This window comes from Babylonia areolata, chromosome 32 (genome assembly GCF_041734735.1).
Source record: "Babylonia areolata isolate BAREFJ2019XMU chromosome 32, ASM4173473v1, whole genome shotgun sequence".
NCBI classification, from domain to species: Eukaryota; Metazoa; Mollusca; class Gastropoda; order Neogastropoda; family Buccinidae; genus Babylonia; species Babylonia areolata.
In genome coordinates, this window is record NC_134907.1 from 13,091,415 (window position 1) to 13,118,973 (window position 27,559).

Sequence of the window (27,559 nt, forward strand, 5' to 3'; positions counted from 1 at the left end):
GAGAGAGAAGCGTTTATTCGTAAGGATGTACATCTTGAAAATGGAAGTCAACCTGAAACCCTTTTTCAGTTTTCATTTCCATAATCATACGGGTGCAATCTAATTCGAAGGAAAAGTGTTGAAATTCTACGTTATTGGCCAAATTATGATTATGCATAACGAATCTTTATGTATGATCAAGTGTAAAATCTTTTGTTTTCTCCAGAATGCAGATGACCCTGATAGAATGAGCTTGAGTTCAAATGAACTTTTAAAAGTTTGTAAAATTATTATGTTATTCGCGACAGTTGCTCTCTCTCTCTCTCTCTCTCTCTCTCTCTCTCTCTCTCTCTCTCTCTCTCTCTCTCTCTGTATATATGTATCTATCATAATCTCTGTTTGTCTGTCTCATTATCATTGTTGATATTATTGATGATCTGTTGCTCTTGTTGTGATGATTGTTATTATTATTATTGTTATTATCGACACAGTGGACAAGTCAGTTGGGAGCGCCAGCTTGTCTGCATTATAACTGTAGCGGCGACTAAAACGTCAATATAAGTTCGAACAGCACCTGGAGTCGTACCTAAAAATAGCGTCAGTTGCTGACCCGCATGTCCCTCTTAGCTATTTATATATCATATACCTCACTGGTACGCACGTAAGTATATAAACTACAATGTGTCACAATCAGAGATTGACCGAACTGATTTTGACATGCTACGCTGCACTTCCAGTCAATCTCTGTCTCTCTCCCTTCTCTCTCTCTCTCCCTCCCCTTCTCTCTCTCACCCTCTCTTCCTCTCCTTCCCGTATCCGCCAAACCCAGTTACATCCTGCCAGGAGTGTAGAGCTCTGAGTTTTCTTGACAAAATGATGACGGCCATAAGCACGCTGATAATTTTGTAACAAAGCATGAAGAAAATGATCAAGTAATGGGATAAGAGACATAGACAACCAGACTAATAAATAGGCGCGCGCGCAGACACACGCACACACACACAGGCACACACGCGCGCGCGCGCGCGCGCGAAAGGCCAAGAACAGACATAAACACAAAGACAGAGGGGGAAGGAGTGCCCCGTAAACTATCGGTCGTCTTCTTCCTGGTTCTCTGCTGCCATTTTAACGTAAATGTTATGCTACGTTTACGTTTGAATGCGTGTGAACTATCCGTCCTTTCATAGCATGCCTTGGTATGTCAGACTATAAAGAATCATGTATCAGTGTTTCCACGCTATGTTTGTTCCTTTCTGTCTCTGTCTCTGTGTCTTCCCCTTCCTCTCCTTCCCTCTGTTGTGTCGGTCTCTTTGCTATTCCCTCATTCAGTTTTTCTTTGTCTCTGATTTCTGACCCCCCCCCCCTACCCCCAATGATATCTGATGATAATGGTAATTATGATATTCAATAATAATCATCATCATAATCATAATGAATGAACGATGAGGAGGAGGAAGAGTGAGTAAGGTTCTGTGGCATAGTCTCTCTGCCGTAACGGAGTTCTTCGGTCAGGTCAAAACACACCTACTACCTGTCTGCAGGAAATGTTATTGATTTCTGTTCGGGAAAAAAAAACCCACAAAAACAACAAACAAACAACAACAAAAACCCAGTCGATCGATGTGAAGAAAACGGTTGATCGATGTGAAAGGCGGAATGAATCATGAATGGCTGCCTACAGTGGCTTTATTAACGACGTCTGCATGGTCGGTCGAGCGATTGGTTCCACCACACCCGATCGGCTTGAAGTTTATGTCACTGGGTAACTCTGTGTGTGTGTGTGTGTGTAAGAGTATATTCTAAGCTCTCTTAAAAGTACCTATCATTTTCACCTTGATCTTTCAATAAGAGCACAAGGCCAAGGACACTTTTATTGTAAGAAAGGAGAGAGAGAGAGAGAGAGATGGCGGTAGAGGAGAAAGTGAGACGTGGAGAGAGAGTGATACAGTGCAAGAGACAGACATATCTGGAGAGAGAGAGAGAGGATGTGTGGAAGGAGAGGTAGGGGAGGGGTGGGAGCACGGGGGAGGGGGGGGGGGGGCAGAACATACCCCACTCCAGTGTATGTTACGCAGGACTATGAATTATTGTTCCAAATCGATTATCACTAAAAAGTACATTTTTAAATCTGCTCATACCACAATTGTTATATATAATAATATATATCAATAGATATATACCTTTAGTTTAATCTGTTGACCTCCTCTCAGCAGAGAATCATACCACCTGTAGTGTTTCATCGAATCAGCAGAGCGGTATGTGTGGTGACCCCATTGTGCTGCGCATCCATCGTAACCTTTTATCACGTGGGTCACTCAGATAGCACGTCAGCAAAGGCACCGTTACGTCATGCCCCCCCCCCCCCCCCCCCCCCCCCCCCCCCGCCCCCTCACCACCACCACCCCAACCCCAACCCCAACCCCAACCCCTCTGAACCTCAGATTATAAAACGTTGACAGATAAGCTTACGTCACTCATAGCATGGACTCGAAAATCACTTCACAAAGAAGATGGTGATTATTATTATAAGGTCATTGTTTTTGTGTGCGCACTTGCACTGAATCAGACCGGTCCAGTTTTGGAATATGATACAAAGAGTACATGATAAAAATGTGATTTGAATGTGGATGATACGTGTGGCTGTGTGCGTGATGGACTTGTTCTAGTTAATGTCCACGGTTTTGGATCACTGTCTGATAAGATAGCATTGACAGGTGTTGTACTGATGTATATGTACATCCAGGCCGGCAAATCTACAGTCTATAAGTTCGTGTTCATGTAGATCGGTTGAGAAAGGCCATTGTCATACATGTGGGTTGGTATAAACTGTTACAAGATGTAGGTCGCTTTGATAGTCATCAAATGTAATAAAATCGAACGAGAAAGCCAGTGATCAGCAGTAGATAGGGATAGTTGCTGACGTTGATAGCGGAATTCTGTTGACGAAGGATCTGATAAGATCTGTCAAAGCACAGTCTTACACTGACAGGGAGGAAGGCCATCATTACCCGGGAGCTTAAAAAAAAAAAAATTTAATCAGTGCATCAGGTACGTGTTTAAGCAGATGTGTATTTTTTTTTATATATATCACAATGCAAACACAATCATGAATTCCAGAGGACAAGAAAGTATCATGCAAAGTCCTGTTGTTTTGTTGTGTTTCAGACATTTTAGGGGTGACGGCATTTTGATGTCGACCAATGCAGTATTTAGATCTGAAAACAGCTGTAACTGAAAAAAAAATGTACTTGTTTGTGTTGGCCCACCTGTTTTTGTTGCACATGCAGATGAACTTTTCGTTAGTTTTCCGTTTCTAACAACCGTTACATCACAGAAGTACAGTGCCCGTTATGTGAACGGAAGAAGATGACCACCATTCAGAAATGCTCAACAGCCGTCTGGTCATTCACCTGCCCTATCCTATCTCGGGCCCCCGACAGAACCCAACTCCACTGTGCACCACGGTACAGGTAAACTAACAACGCCAATACATGTGGAGCTGGAGTAATGTTAGAGGTGTTCTTGCCGAGTGGAGTTTAACAATCTATTGGCATGAAGCCCTTAGGGTCAAGGTGTCCAGGTCTTGGCTCGATGAAGGCTGCGTTGTTCGATCGATTGAGACCTGCATGTTTTGTCCGGGTTGGGGGGAGGTCCTTCTGGCATTCCAAGGACTAAGAGGAGCCCAGGCTGTGGAAAGTGGGATGAAGTCCTAGCTGGCGTGTAGCCCTGTCTGTTTTCATGAAGAGGGGTGAAGGTCCTGGTTGCTCTTCTGGCGTTATGAGGGGTGAAGTCCTAACTGTCTGCAGAACGTCAAATAGGCACATTAAAGATCCCCGAATTCCAAGTCAGTGTTCGGTGGGTTATGGAAACACGAACGTTCTCAGTGTGCACACCTCCGAAAACGGAGTATAGCTGCCTAGATATAACCGCCTCAGTGACGGTGTGAAAAACGACCATGTAAGTAAAAAGCCCTGTCATGAATAGAGGATTCAACGAGTGAACGTGGGAATTGCAGCCCATGGAACGGGACGAGGAAAAAAAAAACAAGAAAAGAAATCAGCATCAAGATATCACGGCGCTAACGTGCTGTCAGCCCTCGTACGGCCGTTGCGGTCAGCTTGCCTGTAAACATAAACTACTGGTGTTGGTGAACTGAAATCAGTGGGGTGGCACGCCCTGCGACGCACCGCAGCGCTTGGCGCATTGCCATTCCGCGCTGGGCAATGCAGCGGACCGCACAGTACAGTAAAATGCAGTGACAGCAGAACAGTTTTTTAGTACAGCACAATGCGACGTTATACATTGATGTGTACGTGTGTGTGTTGTACAACACAACATAATGCAAGGATGTGTGTATATGTGTGTGTGTGTGTGTTTGTGTGTGTGTGATTGTGTGTGTGTGTGTGTGTGTGTGTGTGTGTCTGTGTGTGTGTGTGTGTGTGCGTGTTGATGAACGTATTGTTCATCACGATACAACGATATTATCATATTGATGAAAAGTTGTTAATCACAACGCAACGATTTATCATAAGGTAAAATTATACAACACAGTACAGTATAGCACAGCATACAGTATCTCTCTTTCTCTTTCCATGTCTCTGTCTGTCTGTCTGTCTGTCTGTCTCTCTCTCTCTCTCTCGCTCAGCTCGCTCGCTCTCTTGTTCGTTCTCTCATTCGGTACGTTCAATATTAACTCACCAAAACAAGTGCGTGCTAACCTTTGCCCAGAACCCCACACCTTGAAAAAAAAACCAGTCATGCTTGGCGTTCCCATCACCTGACTGCACACAGCGGAAACTAACAGACGCGACAGAGAAAGACTCTCACAAACTACCACACACCGTGAGGGTCAACAGCAAAAAAAGAGAAACTTAACTGACGGTAACTCAGAAACTACTACTCACCGGAATGTTCAAAAGAGGAACTTTTCTGACAGTGACCAAGAAACTACTATTCTAGTTAGATCTTCTGCATGTGGATGCAACCACATACACTAATGGGGTGGGGTGGGTGGGTAAGGAAGAGGTTACGACACAAACAGGTCTGCACATAAAATTGTTGACGGCCTGTGAGCTTGGGAAGAAAGAACAGAACAAAGCGAAAACAAGAAGGAAAACAATCAAACAATAAACAAAACCTGATGTCCATCCAAAAACGAACCACGGCCCCGATAACCCGAGATTCGAACCCAGGACACCATCAGATCGAAAACCCCTGCACCCAACACTCCTGATCACTTTCGGCTTATGTCGCCGTGTCACTTTTCCAGCGACAATGAACCAAGGGTTAAGGCCACTGGAGTAGTGGGATCAAAGAGCACAGACCGACAGTGGAGGTCCAAGCGGGTTGACGCATAGGCCTACCCGTATGAGCCGAAATCCCCTCCACCCCCACACCCACGCTCCTCCCCGCGCCCCACCCACCCTTGTTTGTCCTCCATATGGCGTGATAGTGGTGTTTTGTTTTTTTCCCCCCAATGCAGTGCACGAATCGCCAGGGCTGTGATTTGCTTGAACATACTCCAGGTACATACACTACCTTGTGGTTTCTGTTCTCTGACAACCTGTTGTTGAGTCGACAAACAGAAACCACGCCACTTGTTCTATGTCTCCTGACCCGGAATTAAAGGGGTGCTGGGCGAGTCGGGATGGTGGGAAAGGGTTGTTGCGTGGATAGGCATAACACCCGCGCGCGCGCACACACACATACACACACACGCACACGCGCACGGATGTATGTACAAGCACGTACGCACGCGCACTCACGGACGCGCACATACGCACGCAGTCGCACACATTCACGCACGCTGACACTCACTAACACACGCAAACACACACACGCACACACACACACACGCGCGCGCGCGCGCGCGAGCGCGCATCTCACTCAAGTTTGAATTCCTCAATGCATTGTCAATATCATTTGCTTTCAAAGCTTTCGTAAATATCAGTGATTTTTTTTTTTTTTTTTTTTTAAGCAAGGCCTTATCGTGAATATATATATATATATAGAGAGAGAGAGAGAGTAGAAAAAGTGAATTGAGCAACCTCTGCACACAGTGCAGTAGGACAACGATAATGCATCCTAGGGTGACATTGTGTCATTCCCGAACGTTAAACATTTCTGGCGCGCGCACGCAAACGCAACGCACCATACACACACACACACACACACACACACACACACACACACACACACACACACACACACACACACACACATTTGAAGGTTTTCGGGGTTTGGTTTTTTTGTGTTTTTTTTAACAGGTAGGAGAGTATATGGTGAATTGGGGAAAACAGGATATATGGAGGTTGGAATCAAAGATGAATGTTTGATCGATTTTTTTTTCTTTAAGAAACCAGTTAATATAGCGAGAGAGAAAAAAGTTATAAATAGGTATAAATCGGAAACATTAACGTTCCCATGTGGATACAGCAATACTTGTAAAGCACATGATCCACACTCTCTTGATGTTCATTCCTCCACTCACCCCCCCCCCCCCCCCGCCCCCCCTACCCCCCCCCCCCCCCCCATCCCTCACTCTCTTTCTCTCCCTCCCTTTCTCCCCACTTGAATTACGACAGGGCTTGCGGAAAACTGGCGGTTTGGTTACATAATTATATTTTGGTGTCATATACTGTACCATGTCAAACTGATGCAAACTAGGCCTATGGTTTGCTCTGTTTGGCCAAATTTCGCGCGGCTAACGGTGAAAAGACGCCCCTCTTAGTCTGGCCCGCTCTTAGCCAATCAAACGCCTCTAACAGCTATAAGCGCTGAATCATTCCTTTGGCCAAGGCTCTCCACGCCATCTTGTCAGGTTTTCGCTCTGTCTCGTCTAACGCTTTTTTTGGCTATTAAGCGTTTTCATTTGGCCTTATTTTGTTGTATGCGGCTTGCATGTGTATTGTGCTTACATTCTGTGTACTCGTTTCGACTCGGCCCCCTCGATTTCTTCGTATTTTCTACCTCTGAGTCGATCCTGTCTTTCCTTTCTCTGTTGGGGTTCGTATTGTTCGCTGGGTGCTTACGCGCGGTACCATGCCTCGTTTGCCATCCTACGAAGGCAGGGATCATGATGCTGGCAGAGATACTCGCCAAGAGACTCTCCCAGGCCCGGAGCTCATGATTTCTCCCGATAGGGACCGCGGCGATGCGTCTGCAGACGCTGATCGCGGAGGGGACGCTCGTCCCGATAAAACGGTCATGAAGGGGACCGGGGGGAAAGGGATTCGAGCGTCACCTCCCGAAGTGTCCCAGCGCGAGGCGGGTGGAAGGGGGAGTAGCACGTCCTCTCTTGGTGGTGGGAACTCGCGGCTGGGTGCGGACTCCCAAGGGGAGGCCGCCCCCCGCCGTTATCCGGGTCCCCACACGGAGACGGCCCTCAGGGGCCCCAGTGCTGTTTCCCCTCCTCCCTCCTCGGTCGACCCCCCTCCCCCACCTCCTCCTGGGGGAGAAAAACAGTTGGTTCCGGGGGGGGACCTCCACTTAGCCCACCCCGGGCCAAGCCACCCCAGTCTCCCCACGGGAGGGGATTCTGGGCGCGTGGCAACCTGCTCTGCAGGTCTCCCCGCTATCCGGCCGGTCTCCCCTGCTGGGGGAGTCCCGCGCGTGTCAGGCGGTTCCGGGCAGTCAGACCGCCGGCCTTTCGGCCTGTCTGACACCCAAGTCGGACCTGACCTCCCTCCGACTTGGCCAGGCTTTTCCCTTCAACGAGGTCAAGGCACCAGTGACCCTTGGGGCTGGGGTCACGGGATGGCTGGTGCCCACGGGTGGTATCCCCCATTCTACCCGTACTGGGGTGCACCTATGGTGCATGCTGGGTTCCCGGGAGGACCAGGGACTAACCCCTGGTCCGCTCCCCACCGGACCCAACCCAGCACAGACCACAGAGTGACACACACAGCCCCGACAAGAGGGATTGACTCTTCGTTGGGCAGGTCGAGCTCCTCGACCAGTGTTAACACTACAGCCTCGAATAGGTCCTCTGTCAGCACGCAGGTGACCGCCACGGTCACTACGGCTTCCTTTTCAGTCCCTCAGGCAACTTTGTCACCCTTAACCCTCCTACGGTCAGGTGACTCTAACTCCAGAACCACAAGGCGACTCAGAGTGCCAGAAATGGCTCAGGAGTGGCTTAATAAGCCAGCCCGCACCGTCAGGGGTGCTGCTTCCATCCCTCCTCCAGGCAGGGAGTCACTCTCTGCCCCGGGCGCTTTTGCCCCAGGCAAGTTCCTTAAAGATCCCTCCAAGGGAGGAGTGTGGTCCTGGTACACACAGGACCACCCTGCCTACAGGGAAGCAGAGCCCTCCGCGCAGGACAGGATGTTGGTCTCACAGCGCACCACCTTCCCCACCTCAGCTACTCTTCCCTTTAAGACATTTGCAGAGTGGGACAAACTGGCCCGCCGCTGCCTCCTCGAGGTGTCCACGGCTTATACCTTCTTTGACGCGTTCCTCCACAGAGCCAATGAGCTGTGGGAACGACGTCCAGTTCAGCAGGACACGGAGTCTCCTTCCTCTGGCCTGCCTGGCCTCTTCTCAGACCCGAGGTTAAACACTTTTGGCAATCGAGTAGCGTCTGGTCTCACGGCAGCTGCAGACGCAGCTACCAGCCTTCACTTCAATACGGTGCTAGCGCGGCGGGATGCTGTTCTCCGCCTCTCTAACATTCCAGTAGAGGAGAGGGCTGCTCTGCGGTCCATCCCAGCACAGCAGCACTCCCTCTTCGGCCAGTATGCGCCGCATTTTGTCAGCCACAGGGCAGAGACAAACCGGGAGGTGGCCTCATATTTAGCCCAATCCTCCCAGGGGCGCCAGGGTTCTATGCCTTTGAAGAGAGCCCGCCACCAGGGCTTCTCCATATACCTCGCCTCCTAAGCCAAAGCGGCGTGCTCAGAATCAGCGGCAGAGGAACAAACCACCTCATGGCCGTCCAAGCCGTCCGGCCATGCCCAAGGCCAGAAGGCAGCACCCCCAATGACTGGGCCCCGATTCAGCACCGCCAGTCGTTCAGCCCCTCCAAGTAGGAAACTTGTCCCGGCACGCGCATCAGTGGCGTGCTCTGGGACTCAACGACTGGATAGTGTCGGTGCTAGAGTCGGGGTACATGCTCCCTTGGGTGGGGGACCGCCCCCCTCTAAGATCCACTCCTCCTCCTTATGTGCCCAGCTCGATGGAGCAGGAGAGCGTCTTAGAGAAAGAGATATCGCACCTACTCCTCATAGGGGCGATATCTCAACTCTCGGACCCGGGCCCCGGTTTTTACGGCCGGTTGTTCGTGATTCCAAAAGTCTCCGGAGGGTGGAGACCAGTCCTGGACTTGTCCCCCCTCAACAGTTTCCTCCCCAAGATGAAATTCAAGATGGACACACAGGCACAGATTCGGGAGACCATGCAACAGGGAGATTGGGCGACGTCCATCGATCTGAAAGATGCTTATTTCCATATCCTCATCCACCCGGCATCCCGCCGGTACCTGAGGTTCGTGTGGAGGGACAGAGTGTTCCAGTTCTCTGCCCTCCCATTTGGTCTGTCCCTTGCCCCTTTCCTGTTTACCAAGGTGGTGCGGGAATTGGTGTCAATCGTCCGGTCGGAGTCCATTCGGCTCTGTGTGTACCTGGACGACTGGCTTATTCTGGCCCAGTCACAGGCTCTGTGCCAGAGTCATACAGCCAGACTTCTAGACCTGTGCTCCCAACTGGGCTTCATCACGAACCAGGAGAAATGCGATCTGTCCCCGAGCCAGTCCTTCGACTTCTTAGGGATGAGATTCGACACGCGGTCCATGATAGTCTCTCCGACGCCAGATCGGTGGGACCGTCTGGCAGGCCTCCTCAACCACTTGCGCCATTCCTCCCAAGCAACGGCGCGGACACTTTCTTCCCTCCTGGGCATGATGGAGTCCATGGCACCTCTCATCCCTCTGGGCAGGGTTCTCAAGCGCCCTCTTCAGAGGGCACTCAGGCTACGGTGGTCCCAGAGCACTCAGCCATGGGATACCCGGATATGTCTGGGCGAGTGGTTCCTCGAGGTGACATCAGAGTGGTTAACCACCCCTCTTCTGACACAGGGGGTGCCCATAGCCCCACCTACTCTTCAGGTGGCACTATTCACAGACGCCTCCTCCATGGGCTGGGGAGCCCACATGGACTCTCTCCATGCAGCAGGGACTTGGTCCCCGGAGGAGCGCCTATGCCACATCAATGTTCTGGAACTGGAGGCAGTTCGCAGGGCTCTCCAGCACTTCATAGCGGAGGCCAAAGGCAAGACCATTCGCTTGTTCACGGACAACACAACAGTCGCTTGTTACGTGAACAAAGGGGGCGGAGCGCACTCGGCAGACCTCTCTCTGCGGACCGAGGCTCTCCTCCGTTGGTGCCACAGCAGGGGCATTGCACTTTCAGCGAGACACATAGCAGGGAAAGACAACATTTTGGCAGATGCTCTCAGCAGGTCCAAGAGTGTCATACACACAGAGTGGACCCTGGACAAGGACACCCTGCAAGGAGTGTGGGAACAGTGGTTCCGGCCGATGGTGGACCTCTTTGCGACAAGGTTCAGCAAGAGACTTCCCACGTACGTCTCTCCAGTCGCCGACCCAGAAGCATGGGCAGTGGACGCTCTCTCTCTAGACTGGAGCAGTCTGATTGCCTACGCGTTTCCTCCCTTTCCAATCCTGTCCAAGGTGATACGGAAAGCCAGGTTGGAACGCCCGCAGATGATCCTCATTGCGCCGAAATGGCCAGCCCAGCCCTGGTTTCCGGTCCTTCAGTCCCTGACACATGTTCCACCACTGGAACTGGAAACCAAACCTCATCTGCTGAGGCAGCCTCGTTCGGGCATTCCTCACTCCAATCCTCAAATGCTCCACCTGCACGCGTGGCTGCTGTGCGGGCGGATCTGTCAGCATCACCATTGAAGTCTTCCACCCCTCGGTCAGCCTCTGTGTCCGCCGCGCTGACCAAGGGGGGTGCCTCCTCCGACCTCCTCTCCATAGTCTCCAAAGCCAGGAGGGAGGGAACAGAGACTTTGTATGACTTTCGATGGAAGAAATGGCTGAGTTGGTGTACAGCTCAGAACATTCCCCCTACTAACCCTACGAGCATGCAGCTGGCCAACTTTTTGGCTCACTGCTCCTCGGTTCTCAACCTGTCTGCTAGTTCTGTGAGAGGGTACAGGTCTGCCATTTGTACCACTATCAAACAGCTAGGTGGTCCCGCTTTTGAAGCTGATTTCCTGCTCAGAGAAGTGGCTAGGGGCGCCTCTCTGAAGGAAGCTAGGAATCCCAGAAGAGTGCCCCTCTGGGACTTGTTCCTGGTGCTGGATTTCATTCGAAAACAGCCCTTTGAGCCATTGGGGACTATTCCTTTTGACCTGCTCACTCTCAAGACCACTTTCCTTCTGTTGCTGGCCACGGGCCGTCGTAGAAGTGAGATTCATGGTCTTAGTGGTCTGCCACAAGATCTAGCATTCCACAGAGATGGTTCCATCACTCTTCGTTTCCTTCCAGAGTTTCTGGCTAAGAACCAAGACCCCGAGGTCCCTTCCCCCTCTCTGAGGGTCAGACCTTTGTCGGAGATTCTGGCACAAGATGATGAAGATAGGCATCTCTGCCCCGTTCGGTGCCTCAAATACTATTGCAATAGGTCTCGCCATAGGCGTTCTTCTCAGAGGCGCCTTCTCATCTCCCTCAATGAGAATTACAAGAAAGATATCGCTGCAGGCACCATTTCCCGCTGGGTTTCCCAAGTGATTCGTAGAGCCTACTCTCATGCACACAAGGATCTCAGCTGTCTTAATCCCAGAACACACGAAGTGCGGGCCATAGCTACTTCGGCTGCTTTCCAGCACTCGGTACCACTGCAGCATGTCTTGGAGGCAGCCTTCTGGCGGTCGGAGAATCCCTTCATCAACTTCTACCTCCGGGATTTCCGTATGACCAGGGCTGACGGTTCCAAGGGGATTTCCTTTGTCGCGGCTAACACTGCCGTCTCAGTTTCAAGGGCTCCCCATACGAACCAGTAGGCGTTGCCCTCCTCCATTTGCTTTAAATTCTGCATCAGTTTGACATGGTACAGTATATGACACCAAAAGGAGGAGTTTGTATTATACTCCATGTTTGGTGTTTACATATACTTACCATGTCAAACTCGAATGCCCGCCCGTCCGTCCCCGCGTCTCCGCCGTGGTTCTCATGGGGCATTTTCATTCATGGCCACGGAATGATTCAGCGCTTATAGCTGTTAGAGGCGTTTGATTGGCTAAGAGCGGGCCAGACTAAGAGGGGCGTCTTTTCACCGTTAGCCGCGCGAAATTTGGCCAAACAGAGCAAACCATAGGCCTAGTTTGCATCAGTTTGACATGGTAAGTATATGTAAACACCAAACATGGAGTATAATACAAACTCCTCCTATCTATCTACAAAATTGTCTTATCGCGCCATGTTCATGGTAGAATATCCTGGGGCAATGGCCGTGTATGAAAAAATCTTGGGTGCTGTATTGTGCTTTCATCTCTCTCTCTCTCTCTCTCTCCTTGTCTCTGTTTCTATCGCTCTGTATCTCTGTCTGTCTGTCTCTCTCAGTCTCTCTCTTTCCCTCTGCGTGCTCGTGTGTAAATGAAGCTGCGTATGAGTAAGTGTATTGGGATGCATGCTTGCGATTAACGCACGTGCTTGCTTAAATATTGAATTTAATTTGTGTGTGCGTGCGTTTTCTTTTTTGTTTGTTTGTTTTGTTTTTTATTTTTGTTTTGTTTGGTTTTGTTTTTTGCTGTTGTTTTTTGTTGTTGTGTTGTTTTTTTCTCAGAGAGTAGCAGACAGCACTGACACTTAACCCCTTGACCGCTGCTGACGAATATGCTCGGTGAGGATGTTAGTCATTATTCTTTATCAGTTAGGATTTTTTCTCTCTTTGGATTGTATTACTTGTGCTCAGCAATGTTAATTACACAGATTAAACATACACAAAAAGTATTGTAAATTAAATTTCCCTGACCCCATTTCAACAAGGTTCTGCTATTAAAGCTTTAACATTGAATCAGTAGTGTTTTACTCAGTGGGACAGAGGGAAAGGCAAGCAGACAGACAGACAGACGGACGAGCAGTCGCACAGATGTTGACCCCAAGCAGAGTTTGGTCCCAGACTGACCTGGAACACATCTGGTGAAACTCGAACCCCCGACTCCTCACCCTCTCCCAGGCAATGCAACGACCACAGTTCTGATAGGTGACCGAGAAAGCGGGGATAGCAGGGACAGAGACTGAGAGAGACAGACTAAGATTTATTTATTTGATATCAAATTTAAAAAGAATAAGCATTGTCAGTAAGTAGGGTTTTGTGTGTGTGTGTGTGTGTGTTCTTTTTTTTGTGTGTGTTTTTTTAATTGCTCTCAACTAAGTGAGAGAAAAGTCGACATTGGCAGTTCAATTGTATAACCAGAGAAACAACTCACATAGAAAGAAAAGAAGAAGAAGAAAAAAAAGAAAGGAAGGATGGAGGGAAGAGAGAGGGAGGAAGGATTTGAAATTTTTTTTAAAAAGTATATTCCAATTCTCTTCTTTTAGCTCCAATGGCCGACCATAGGTAAAGGGGGTAGTAGTAGTGGTTGCATGACAGTTTGAATTATGAATCACTTGTATCGTGCTGGCAAGAGTGGTGTGATCTTGGATCGGTCGGGGGTTGCTCGTGCCATCGTCGTCTGATCTGGAGGATTGTTTTTTTGTTGTGTGTTTTGTTTTAACCTCCGCCAAGGTTTTGGTGTCCATCTGTGTGTGTATGTGTGTCTGTATATTAGGTGTCTGTTTACTATCAGAGTAATTAGGCCATAAAAAAGTTGCGGGTGGTTTTTCCTTATTTTATTCTATTAAACTATTACCTTGTTCTTTTTTCTCCCCGTTTCTTTGTTGTTGTTGTTTTGTTTTGTTTTTTTCTTGTTGTTGTTTTTGTTTTTTTGTTTGTTTTTTTTTGTGGGCTCTCGGCCAAGTAGCCAAATATTAGATGTAGGTGGTGATCTGTAATGGTGACTCGATCCTGGGGGTTAATGTTATGGTTTGTGTTCCCCATTCAGAGTTAAGCTTAGTTGCCAAACGTTACAGTGAGTGCCACTGATGCCAGCTGGTTGTCCCCATTTCGTCGTATTGTTTCAACCGGTTGCAAGTTGTTCCTATGTTTCGACGAATTATATTTGGCTGGTTTGGGTCCACCCGTCAGCTTTCTTCTTGTTATCCGGCTGCTTGGTAACTAGTTTCGCGACGTACATGTTGTATTGAGAGCGGGGTCAGTAGTGAGTCACGCTGCTTGTCTCAGAAGTGGAAGAAACACATAATACTTAAAAGGTTCCCTACAGTGCAAAACAGACCTAATCTGTAAATTATAGCAGTCAGCCTTCCCGAATTTAATGCTAAGGCTTCTCTCTTTTTTCTTTTCCCCTCTTGTTGTCTGTCTGACACTGTATCTGTCTGTCTCCCCCCTTTCTCTTCTCTCTGTATGAAAGAGGGGATCTTTTACATCACTTTCCTTCCCACTCTGTTCTTTTTCATTCCTACGCTCTCTCTCTCTCTCTCTCTCTCTATATATATATATATATATATATATATATATATATATGTGTGTGTGTGTGTGTGTGTGTGTGTGTGTCTCAATGTCTCTCTTCCTCTTTGCAAGAAAGTGGAAATCACTTTTCTTCCCACTGTTCTTTTTTTTTTTCTCCTTGTTTCCTCTTTCAATATACCTCTCCTCATCCCTCTAATCTCTGTTTCTTTGTCGCTGTCTGTGTATCTTGACTGTCTGACTCCTCACCCACACCCCTATACCCAGCCCCCCTCCCTCCTCTCCCACCCTCCCTCCCCCACCATACGTCCACGCCTTTTGATCAGATTTCCTTTCTCGTTGGTTTTCCCTCGCCACCACCCTGTCTACAGAGCACAGAAGAGTTTATTATTTCCAGTATGAGAAATTAATGTGCCGTGTTAAACATATTTGCAATATACCTGTATCGCAGTCATCTAGTTTGTATGCAAAAAGACATGAAAATAAGTAAAAGAAGTAAACCAGTCATGGAATATGTTATAATAAATCCAAAAACTTTACATTAATTCTTGCTTTCAAATACAAAAATTCCCTACCACAAAATCCCCACAAAAGAATGCACACAGACGACAAGTGTCACCAACAGGCCAACCCTTAACCACTTCCGTTTGCCAGTGACCCACTTCCGGAAACTTTGAACGTTGCGCAGTTGACAGGAAGAGGCGGCTTTGCTGCATTGCGGTCTGTCAACAACACGGATGCTTGTGTGTTGGATGAGTTACGCGGAAATCTCGATGCGGTGGCGTGCGTGCTCATGAGTCTGGGATACGCCACAACAGTGGGCATCCTTGTGAGCAGATGATTAGTTATGAGCAAGTTGAGGAGTTAACGTCATGTGTGTGCAGAGTATTAGTAGAAGGTCTGGGTTTCAACTCCTGGGAACCTTGTCTTCTTGAGTAGAATAGAAACGAATAGAAACGGATGTTTGATAAATGGATGACATGTGAAACCCTGAACGAATAGAAACGGATGTTTGATGAATGGTGATGGCCCGTAAGCCCTTTTCTAACAGTTGCTAAACTACGTATTTTTTCAATATATATACATGCATGTGTTTGTGTATGCATGTGTTGATGTACATGTATACAAACACATGTGTGTGAGAAAATATGTATACGTGTATGTATGTATATATATATATTCATATATGTATGTCTAAATATACGGATATGATTTTTTTTTTTCTACCTTTCTTGGGGGTACTTTGTTTCTCCTTTCAGAGTTCTTTCGAGATTTGATTCATATTTGATGTTTATAATACTGCCGCTGTGTTATGTGTTTACTGTGTGGATGTGCTGCTTACCGAGCACACCATAAGCTTCGGCTTGTTGCTGCTCTATGTGGCTGCAATATCTTTACTTGCTTTGGAGAATAAAATCTTGTTTAAACCAATTGCCAAACTGAATTAATGACCAGAAATCACCGCTCTCTTACGTTTACCGGATTATCGGTCCTCTTCTTGCTGCTTTCGTGGGCTGCAACTCCTTCGTTTACTCGTATGTCATGCACCAGTGGGTTGTGACACACACGCATGGTATCATCGTATCATTGTGTATTCATGACCGTTTTTACCTCAAAGAACCAACCATGAACAAATGAATAAAAACACTCTTTCATACTACTGCTACTACTAATGTTGATGATAATGATAACATGTGTGGATCTGTATCCTCCGGGCTGCGCTTATTATTATTAATATAATAATAATTATTATTATTATTTTGACGATGATGGTGATTATTATCAGTAGTCGTAGTAGTAGTGTTTAAAAATCCAGACAACAATATACTATTTATGTACGTGCGTATGACTTCCGAATACAGTGCACTCGCGTGTGTGCACTGCCACTCTCTCACACCTCGACCCTAAAAAGAATCAATAATAATTATATTGGTTTAATATTTTTTAAAATAATGATAATGAAAAAAATTTAAAAAGAACAACCGAACATTCTACCCACATGCATGAACCCGAAAAGGAAGATCCGTGGTGAGTATGTACATATACATACACGTGTACGTGCGAGCGCTCATGCCTTTAAGCCGTCAGTTCAAATACGTGTCAAGGAGATAAAAAGTATGAAGCAACGCCCATTGTTGTTAACAACCCAAGTTTCAGTCCGTATACATGGTGCGGTGATGGTCGATTGTGCCTTGAGGGTGGGGGTGGGTAGGGTCGGGTCGGGTGAAGCGGTGGTGGTGGTGTGTGTGTGTGGTGGGAGAGAGGAAGTGGTGGTGGTGGTGGTGGCGGTATCTACGAATGGCCTGAGGAGAATCGAATCAGGCGATAATACATTATTATGCCGATAACCTTTCTCTGTAATCTGGTCACCCCAACTGCCGTCGTAGGTTTTCTCACAGTCGCCTTTTTTCTGTTTCTTTTTTTTTTTTTTTTTTTTTTTTTTTTTTTGCCCTCTGCCACGCTTTTTTGTTTCTCTTTTTTTTTTTTTTTTTCTTTCTCTCGTACTTTTACTTTTTTCTGTTCTATTCTTTCTTTCTCTCTTTTTTATCGTTGCCTTTCTTGATTTCGTTCTTTCATTATCGCGTGTGGATGAATGTGTGTCTGTGTGTGTATGCATGCACACATACATGCATGTGTGCATGCACACATGTTCACACGCGCGTTTGCACTCAATCAATCACACGCACATTGAAACACACACACACACACACACACACACACACACACACACACACACACACACACACGCATGCACGTTCGCACCCGCACACACACACACACACACACACACACACACACACATCCACTCACTCACTCACTCACTCACTCACTCACACACAAATTGAGATGTGGAAAATGTGTGAGAGGAGAGAGAAGAGTGGAAGAGGAAGATTAGAATACAGGCGGCAAAACATGTACAACCCTACCAGGAGAGGGGCACTTTATATCATTTAAATTTTAAGGTTTAAAAAAATATAGATTGAAAAGTACAGATGAAAAAACAAAACAAAAAAAAACTCAGCGTCTGAGACCGCGTCAGGGAGAGGGAAGTGGTGTAGAAGAGGTGATGACAAAAAGTTAGGAGAAAGAGAGGGGGGTGTCAACTGAATAGATACTGAGAGCAGTGACAATGTAGTATTGTCGTGATCGTCAAGTTACATGCATCACATCGGTGGGAGTTGTGGGAAACGGACTGAGAGGATGTAAAAAAAGGAATTAGAGCATACGATGGGGAGGGGGGAGAGAGGGGGGGTGACGGAAGGAATACAGAGAGAGGGAGGGAGAGGAGTGGGGGTAGGATGGTGGCTGGAGGGGTCACAGATCATGGCAACTTGAATAAACTGAATGGAAATTTCGACGCAAACGACCCTCGTAATCTTCTTCGCTCACGTCTTCTCACGCAGCCGAGAATAGGGTGCTTGTGTTTGTGTGTGTCTGAGTGTGTGCACTCGCATGGACGCACGAACAGTAACTGGCCACTTCAATGTTCATGCGAAGGAGAGGAAAACAGCACTGCTCCGAACACAAACAGCACAACGAAACTAAACTTTTGTCCGCTCTGAAGATAAACATCGCAAGACATACACGTATTTTCACGGTTGGGAATATGTTTAACAGACAATAAAAAGAAATACTGTAGCTGTCGATTAATGAGGTATAGCAGGTTTCTTCACTTTAATCAGTGCAATCATGAAAAAGAAGTAGCTATCGATTAATTGAGGAATAGCAGGGGTCTCCACTTTAATCAGTGACTCATTCTCTCTCTCTCTCTCTCTCTCTCTCTCTCAACCCCACCCACCCCTTCACTCTCTCACTCAACCTCTTCCTCACTCTCTTCCACGAGGGCTTTCCTCACTCGCTCACCCCTGACTCAGTCATACTCACTCAGGCACGAACAATTAACAATCAGTTCTGTGTTGTAAATGGCCGGACGATAATTACACAGAACCTATCGCTGGGAACAGGCCAAGCTTTCACACCACCACAGAACCCCATGAGGGCGTTAATCACGTTGACGTCATTATCTCCAATTACGTCAAATTGTGATACTTCGTTGTTTGGTGTTCTGTCATGTTGTATTTGGAAAACTCAAAACCTATGATTAGTTGGTTAATTTATGGTCTGTTTCGTGACTTATACAAGAGGGTGGTTCTCAGTATATCAATAGATAAATGAAAAAATGAACGAAGGAATGAAAAAAAAAAAAGAATAATGGAAAGGAAGAAGGATATTGAAAACAAAAGAAATGAGAAAATGGAATAAAGGTGAGAAGGAAAGTAAAGAAAAATTGCTAGAAGGAAAGGGGAATAAAGGAAGGAAGGAAGTAGAGAAGAAAGGAAACTGAAAGAAAGAAAGGACATTGGGAGAAGTAGGAGGTAGACAGGGGAGAGAGAGAGAGAGACTGACTGACTGACTGACTGAATCGTGAAAAGAAAGATGGGGGGAAACGTTTGTGTTGGTGGGTTGGTTTGGATGTGTTTGTAGCCTGTGATCGTGAGTGTAGGGGAGAGAGTGGTGGCGCGGCAATATGTATAAAAGAAAAAAATGAAAGGAAATAAGAAAGAAAGAAAGAAAAAATGAAGAAAATGTACACAGGAATAGTAGCGGGCTGGCTACAGCAACGGAGAAAAACCGGACTGTCCAAACACAGTGAATGGGTGTGGCCTATTTTGAGCGCACTGTACATGGTTGCCATCAACAAACTGCAGAACAGTGGCACTGGTGATGTGGAAGTAACACGTAACCCTCCTCTCTCTCTCTCTCCCCCCCCCCCCCTCTCTGTCTCTCTCTCTCTCTCTCTCTGTCTCTCTCTCTCTCTGTCTCTCTCTCTCTCTCACACAAACATATACACACGCGCGCGCACACACATACAGAACAAGCGCTTCATTTATTCGTTTATTTTCAGATCTCTTTCCCGTCGCCAAGGGCAAAACGCTGAATCAACCGCGAGGCTTTCGTTAGACTAGGTGTGCTCCTTATAAAATCGATAGACAGTTCGATTTTTTGGTGTACGGGCACTTGTTGTTCAAAACGTGAAGGTCCGTGGGATGTGTGTGTGTGTGTGTGTGTGTTCGTGTGATTCAGCAGGTTTTAGCTGTGACACTCTGGTTCGTTATTGCGTCGTCAGAGTGTATTTCCCATCGATCTCCTCTTTCTTTTCCATCGTTTACATGTGTGTGTGTGTGTGTGTGTGTGTGTGTGTGTGTGTCGCTGTCTGTTTTTTCTCTGTCTCTCAGTCTGTCTGTCTCTCTCTTGTCTTCCATTTCCCTTACAACACCTTCCCTAGCTCTCATTCACTCTTTCCCACTCCTCCCTCCCTTCCCCCTGCCTGTCAGTCTGTCTGTCTGTCTCTCCCCCCTCTCTCCCTCTCGCTCGCTCACTCCTTCCGTCCCCTTCCCTCCTCCCTCCATCCTTTTCCCTCCCCCCCACTTACCTCACAAAACCACAGTTTACAGATCTACATATAGCTCACCTCACTCATTCCTCTTCCTTCCCTCTCCCACCCTCCTCTCTCTCTTACTATCTCTCTCTCTCTCTCTCTCTCCATATTTGGCAAAGGCCTTGATATCTGAATCTGTCACTCTCTCTCTCTCTCTCTCTCTCTCTCTCTCTGTTACCTCCCCCTCCTTCCTTTCCTCGTCTCCCTCTTCCCTACCCACCCACCAACCTCTGTCTCCCCCTTACCACGTGCTCTTCGAATCTGCACACTCATGATCTGTCTTCACGACCTCTGACAGTTACGTGATTGGGGCGACAACAAATCCACGTTTCCTGCATACATTGACTTGATTGACACAGAGAATTGCAACAATGTCAGTGGCATTCTTGTGACCAGTTTTGACATGAAGGAAAGGAGAATGACTTCGACATTACAGTGCACGTGGTTTCCGTCTCGCGTCGTCAGGGAGATGGTATCGCTGTAAATTTGTCCGTGGCTGGATTGTGGGTGGCGTCGCTGCGATGAGATGTGTGTGTGTGTGTGTGTGTGTGTGTGTGTGTTTGTGTGTTGGTGGTATTAAACTTCGTTTAGTTCGCTCGCTCTCTCTCTCTCTCTCTCTCTCTCTCTCTCTCTCTCTCTCTCTCTCTCTCTCTCATCTCAGTTTCCACAATTTTCTCACCCTTCGTCACTTTCTGTTCTCTCCTTTCTTCTCTTCTACACACGTCTTACTACTTCCTTCCTCTGTGAGAGACAGGCAGACGGACAGAGAGAGACAGAGATTTGACAAACAGACAGAGAAAGAGACAGAGAGACTGTGCGAATGCGAAATGTTTTATTCGGTTTTGCTTTCAGGCAAAGGCCCATAACTGAAGATGGCGATCATAAAACTATAAACACAAATGTATAAACGGAAAGATAAAGAGAGAGGGGGGTGGGGGGAGCCGGAGAGAGAGAGAGAGAGAGACCTGCACATCGCTGTCAGTACGATGATGAATAATTCATGCTTTTGTTCGATGAGATCAATGGCGAAGACAAGGGGGGAGGGGAGTGGGTTTATAGATGTATTTCTGCTGTGGCTGTCTTAAATTCCCAATTCGAATTCACAGCGGCTCTCATTCTGACTCTCTGCCCGCCTCTCTCTGTGTGACTGTCTCTGTCTGTCTGTCTGTCTGCCTCCCTCCCTCTCACTCTCTCTCCTCCCCCCCCCTCCCCACTCCCCCTTTACCCCTCGCACCACCTTCTGTCTCTTTTTCTCACTCCCTTTCGCTTCCTCCCCCCCCCCCTCTTCCCTCCCTCTTATCTTTCTTCCTACCCCTCTCACTACATGTCCAGTCTGTCCCCCCCCTTTCCCCCTCTGACTCTTTCTGTCCCTACCCCCTTCTCACCATTCCAGTCTCTCTTTCTTTCTCTCACTCCCTGTTTCACCCTCTCCTTGTAAGATTTATTTGGCCCGAAACCTTTATTTTACTCCCCACACATTGGTGTGACTTTCCTCTTTGTGTGTGTGTGTGTGTGTCAGTGGCCTTCACAAATAAAATTGATGAGACTTACCTGGAAGGCGAAGTTTAATTGGAAGTCTACCCTGTGAGAGGTAACATGGAAAAAAAATTGCATCATAGTGTGCGTGCTTGCTGTCTGGGCTAATCAGTTCGTGTCTGGCTCGTCTGGACTTCCGTCGCCAACTTCGCAGCTCGCGTCATCGGTTGATCAATGCGAGTTTTTCGCGTTAACTGATTTTCTGTTTTGAATCCCTCAGCGGGATACCTGTTGCATGATGCAATATAAAGTAATTATATCGCTGTTCATTATCTGTGTCTGTGTCCCTCTTCTCCTCTCTCTATCTTCCACTTGGTCTCGGTCTCTGTCTCTTTCTTTCTCTCTCTCTCTCTCTCTCTCTCTCTTTCTCTGGAGTTAATAACCAAGAGTTTAGTGTTGTGGTTTCAGTGTGTATGGTTTGTTTATAAATTTAAATTGTGCTTGGTACTTAACTCTTTGTCCCGGGGCTGTTGTGGAGATGGAGTTCACAGATGGTGGTGATTAGCTTTTTCACCTGCTGGGACTGCCTTGCCTAGGGTCGCTCTTTGTGTTCTCTCTTTCCCTCTCTCCCTCATTCTTTGTCTGTCTCTCTCAGTCACTCTCTGTCTCTGAACAGATCTCTGTGTGAGTCTCTCTCTCTCTGATTCTCTGCTCCTCTCTCTGCCCCCCTCTCTCTCTTCCCCTTGCTCTCTCCCCCTTTCGCTCTCTTCCCCTTCCTCTGTCTCTCTCTTCCTCTCCCTCTCTCTTTCCCCCTCTCTTTCATCAACCTTTCTGTCTGTCCTCTCCCTCCCTTCCCCATCTGCTTCCTTCTCTTTTTCTTAAACCCAATTTCTCCCTGCCTGTCACACTCCTTTTCTCTCTTCTTCCATCCCTGTACATGTATGTTTTTGTTCATCTTGCCTCTCTATCTGTCTTTCTGTCTCTCTCCATCTCTGCCTGTTTGTATCTCTCTCTCTCTCTCTCTCTCTCTCTCTCTCTCTCTCTCTCTAACCCCTCCTCTCTCTCCCCTCCTCTCTCTCTTTCTATCCTTTTCCTTCTCTCGCTTTCCCTCCCTCTCTCCCTCCCCTCTCGCCTTCAGCCTACCCTACCCCTCGCGCGCTGTCTTAGACAAAATGGCAACAGTAAATCATGCGTGGTTTCTAAAGGAGCAGAGGAATTCTGCAGTATCAAAACCTGGCGCTTTGCTTTGATGCCAAACGGGGATCACGTTTGATTGTGAAATTATTATAGTGTGGAGGTTGTGTCGTGTGATTGGAAACTTTTAGTCCTGGAGTAGTTTCACATGTTGTGTCGTCAGCTGTTGCTGGAAGACCTGTTATGGGGCTCTCTTTGTCAGTCATATTTCTTGTTTGCCTATATCTGTAAATGTAAAATTTACGCGAAGGTCAGCCATCTGGTTTTTGGTGTGTGTGTGTTTTTTGGGGTTTTTTCCCCCCCCAACGGATATGTGATGTAGTTTATAGTGATTTTATGAATTAGTCCGTACATTTCGAAACTTTGAAAATGAAAACTGTGTAGATCTATGTCTTGTCTATGTCTGTAAATATATCATGTCTGTTTCTGTATATATGTGTGTTTCTGAATATGTGCTTCTGTATTCATATGTTTTTTGTGTGTGTGTGTGTGTGTGTGTGTGTGTGTGTGTGTGTGTGTGTGTGTGTTCTGTATCAATGTCTTGCCCGTTTTCAGAATCTTTGGTTTTGCATTTTCGTAATATGTTTGTTCCTGTATAAATTGTCATCTTTGTCCCGTTCCTTCATTCGATATTTTTATCCCAGGCATCTTGTGAGAAATGAAGTTTCAAAGCACTGATGAAATATTTTGCTGGCAGATTATGCAAGTTACATAAACGATTTTTCGACACTTACACATAGAACAGAGGAAAACCAAATCAAAAGCGGACAGTGCAACAATCCAAAGCAGCCTGTGCCTGCGGGACAGACCCACTTTTCTTCGTTCTTTTTTTCTTCCATTCGCTTTATTGTTTTAAGATCAAAGTGAAAACATTTTCATCAACTGTTGAAAACAGTGCAACTCTATTACAGGTAATAAGCATTATATTAAGCATCGGCATAGACTTGTTGATATTTTGCTTTCCTAATGCTTGTCAAGTAACACTACGGAAAAAGAACACAAACTGATGACTTCCAAAACACATGGGACATCATATGCATCAACACATTTTATTTGTTTAATTTTGTTATTTTTTTCCGTGTATTATCAAAGAATCACCAACATGACCATGCATACGGAAATCAGCTCCAACAACAACGAGGCCTTTGACTTGCTTGGAACCCATTGTGAGACGATAAATCAGTTTTATACAAACACACACAGACACACAGACACACACACACGCGCGCGCGCGCGCGAGCGCAAAAAGCAAAACCTCTTATGTGGCATGACAAGGCATCTAACAGAGGGCGATGGATGGGGATAGGGGCATGGGTCAGTGTGGAGGGTCAGGGGAGTGGGGGTGGGGGTGGCTTCACTTCTGTGTGGGAGGACTTTGGACTTCGGTTTGTGGAGCAGTTGGTGTGTGGGTGAGGCTGATGACAGTGACAGGACGTCAATCACTGGCCATTCACTGTTCTTCGTGTCCACACTACCGGTATTATCACAGTGACAGAGAGAGAGAGGCAGACAGACAGACACACAAACACAGATAGAAAGATCCGCCAGAGATAGATAGAAGGGTAGGATGACGTAGGATTTCCGCATTGACTCTGGCTGACTGGCTGACTCAGGTTAAAGAACACGGTTACTCCCAACACTTGAGATGCTTGCAGTTTCACAGAGCGTGAAATAAACGGCGTGAAGAACAAGCAGTATGCATCTATAGATACAATTCGGGGAGGGGGGTTGGAGGGGGCGGGGGGGAGAAGGGCAAAGAGGGGTGAGGTGGAGAAAGAGAGGGGGGAGGGAAAGACATCGCTATACAGAGAGAATGGGGAGAGGAGAGGGGGAGCTAGCGGAGGGAGTTAGGAGAGAGAGAGAGAGAGAGAACACTAAACACTGTAATGTTTAATGTCATTAGCTGTAAAGTTCTAGTGACATAGTAGACCTGTACAAATCTGAACATTAATGGTGCAAAACAGTTAAAATGGAACAGAAAGGAACAACAGAATTGAAACACTTTAGTACTTTGTCGTAAGCTTTAAAAAAAAAAAAGCCCATGTGGCAGGGGGATACTGTGCCTTTTTTTCCCTGTCGTTCGTCTCCAAGATTTGGACAGTACACAGGAAACAAGGTATATTTAAATCATATAATAAGTATTTGAGCATGTGACATCAGAGAGAGAGAGAGGAGGGAGAGGATGAGAAAACGAGAGGGTGGAATGTGCAGTCTCTTACCTTCCTTCTCCTCTTCTCCCCTCCCCCCTCCCTTTTTTTTTCTCCTGTTCACCTCCCTCCATTTTTCCCATGCCGTCTAAGCTCTTTCTCCTCCTCTTCCTCTTTCTTCCCATCCTCTCGCCCATCCCTTCTCCTCCTCCTCCTAACCCCAGAGTTTTGCCGTGCAGATCCATTCCAAAAGGAAAAAAGACACGCAGAGTCCCTCAGCCACTGGAGAGGCGTTTTCCACCAGAGGGACCTCAGTCATCTCCAGCGCGATGTGTCCGCAGACAGCAACGTCAGAGGGCGCCACAGACAGAAGAGGCAGATCCTCTACTTCGTCCTCAACTTCCTGGGAGAGGAAGCCATCCGCAGCTACGTCAAAGACACCAAAACTGAAGACATTCCCCAGCTGATGACGTCAGTGGGGGCAGACGAAATCCTCTACATCGTGTCCACCCTGCCCCCGGAGGAGATCATGCGCGTGCTGACGTCCATCCCTGCTGACGACGTTCTGAAGCTGGCGGCCCGCATGACCCAGCCGCAGCTGATGCAGTTACTGGGTTTCGTGCCCAAGGAGGGGTTAACGAACCTGACCGAGGCCTTCAACCCGGATCAGCTGCAGCACCTGGTGATGATGCTGCCTCCGGAAGGCATTGTGAACCTGACGAGGACCGTGCCACCGCCGCAGGCCAAAAAGCTGCTTAAGTCCATGTCCCCAGAAGGGATATTCAATCTGACCCAGTCCATGGACTCCAAAACACTGGTGGAGCTGATGGACGTGCTGCCACCAGACATCGTACTAGAGCTGACCAAGACGCTGAGTCCACAGAATCTGGACCGACTGCTCAAATCGCTGCCTCCCGAGGTGCTGGTGACGCTCATCACCTCCCTCCCTCCCGACATCATTTCCCAGCTGATCGTCAGTCTCCCCCCAGGATTTGTGGAGTCCTTCCTCGGAGACATCACTCCCAACCAGCTGAGAAAAATGGTGGGGTCCATCACGGCTGAGCAGGTGGCGAAGCTGTTGACGTCATTTCCTGCCACCCACGTGCCTGACGTTAGCAGTCTGCTGAAGCCCGACATGATCCAGGCCGTGCTGGAAGCGCTGCCCAAGGACCTGGTGGGGAACCTGACCGCGATCATCTCACCGCAAGTGTTTTCCAGCATGATTTCCTCCATCCCTGAGGACAAGATCCTGCAGGTGATGTCTTATGTGTCCACGGATCAGATGGTGGACTTGTTGAAGACCATCCCTCCTCAGGCTATGGGTCGTCTGGTGATGGCAGTGCCACCTCAAACACTGGTCTCCTTGTCCGAGAGTTTACCTGTGGACATGATCGTCAACCTCACTATAGCTATGGCACAGGACCGCAAAGGTATGACCCAGCTGATGAACAGCATCCTGTCTCCAGAACTCGTCAGCAAATTTTCTGGATCTGGTTCTTTCCCCAAGGATCTCATCCTGGAGGTTCTGGGCAAACTCCCCGATCAAACCATTGCCGACGTGGCTGCTGCATTACCCGTGAAAAAAGCGTATGATGTGTTCAGTGCTGTATCAAAAGATCTCCCAGCAGTCCAAATGGATGTGCTGTTGAACGAAATTCCATCAGAGTTGCTGGTGAAAGTGGTGAATGCCGTCCCGCCCGAGGTGGTGGCTGACATGTCAGGGAAGCTGACAAAGAACCAGCTGAAGAAGATCGTTCGTCACGTCACACCGGAGATGGTGCAACTTCTTGTAACTGTCATCCCTCCTCCTTTGATGATCAAAATGGCTCAGGCCTTACCAGAGAACGTCGTGTCCATTGTGCTCAACGTGCTTCCGCCCAAACACGTCGGGAAACTGGTGAAGGCTGTGCCCATGGACACCATCAAATCCCTGATGGACATTGTGCTAAATAAAGATCCCACAGTGCATTCGCCTCGGAATATAACGGCCATCACCCAGAAAGTAGCCAGTATTCTTCTCTCGGTGCCAGACGACACACTCACCAAACTCATTAAAGCCATCCCCCGGGATGTCGTTCTGGGCGTTCTGGACTACCTCCCCCAACAGGCCATAGCGGAAGGGGCTGCCTTACTGTCAGGAGAAGAAGGTGCACCGATAGCCTCTGCTATCCCCGTCGAAGTTATGGCTTACGCTGTCTCCATCATCCCTCCTGAAAGCATCGTGAAGATGATCGATGCTGTGCCACAGGAGACGATGGGGGCGTTCGCTGACATGATCATGGATGTACCTCAGGATCGGATCAAGGCCTTCTTTGCACAAGTGCAGGTAGCGGCTCTGAGGAACATCGTCATGAAACTGCCAGCCAATACTATCGAGAAGTTGGCTGGTTCTGTGCCGCCTGAGAACCTGGGAAAATTGGTGCAACTTTTTTCTCCAGTTGCTGTGGCCCCCATCATGGAGTCCCTGCGTCCGAGAGAACTCAGGAGACTTATCAAGTAGGTGTAGATTTTGTTTTGTTTGTTGTTGAAGTTGTTTTGTTGTTGTGTTGTTGATGGTATTGCACCATGACTTCTGTCATGAAGGGAATGACTTCTGTCGTGGAGTCTCTTCACATGAAAGTAATCACAGTCTCGGTTGTTGTTGTTTTTCCGTCTTCATTATCGTTGATGCTGATAAACTGCTGTCATGGTTGTATTTTGGATGAAGTTAATGTTTTGTTAAGTTTATTGTTATTATCGTTGTTGTTTTTTGCATGTATCTGTCGATGTAA

The 27,559-nt window shown here is 47.6% G+C and overlaps 1 protein-coding gene across 1 annotated transcript in view; it reads left to right on the forward strand.

The window, feature by feature from the left end:
* LOC143276601 (uncharacterized) overlaps positions 1-27,559 on the forward strand; it is an 85,383-nt gene that overhangs the window by 7,036 nt on the left and 50,788 nt on the right. The window contains exon 2 of the mRNA XM_076581204.1: positions 25,028-27,284. Within this exon, the coding sequence (XP_076437319.1) occupies positions 25,028-27,284 (2,257 nt within the window). The remainder of the gene's footprint in view (positions 1-25,027; positions 27,285-27,559) is intronic.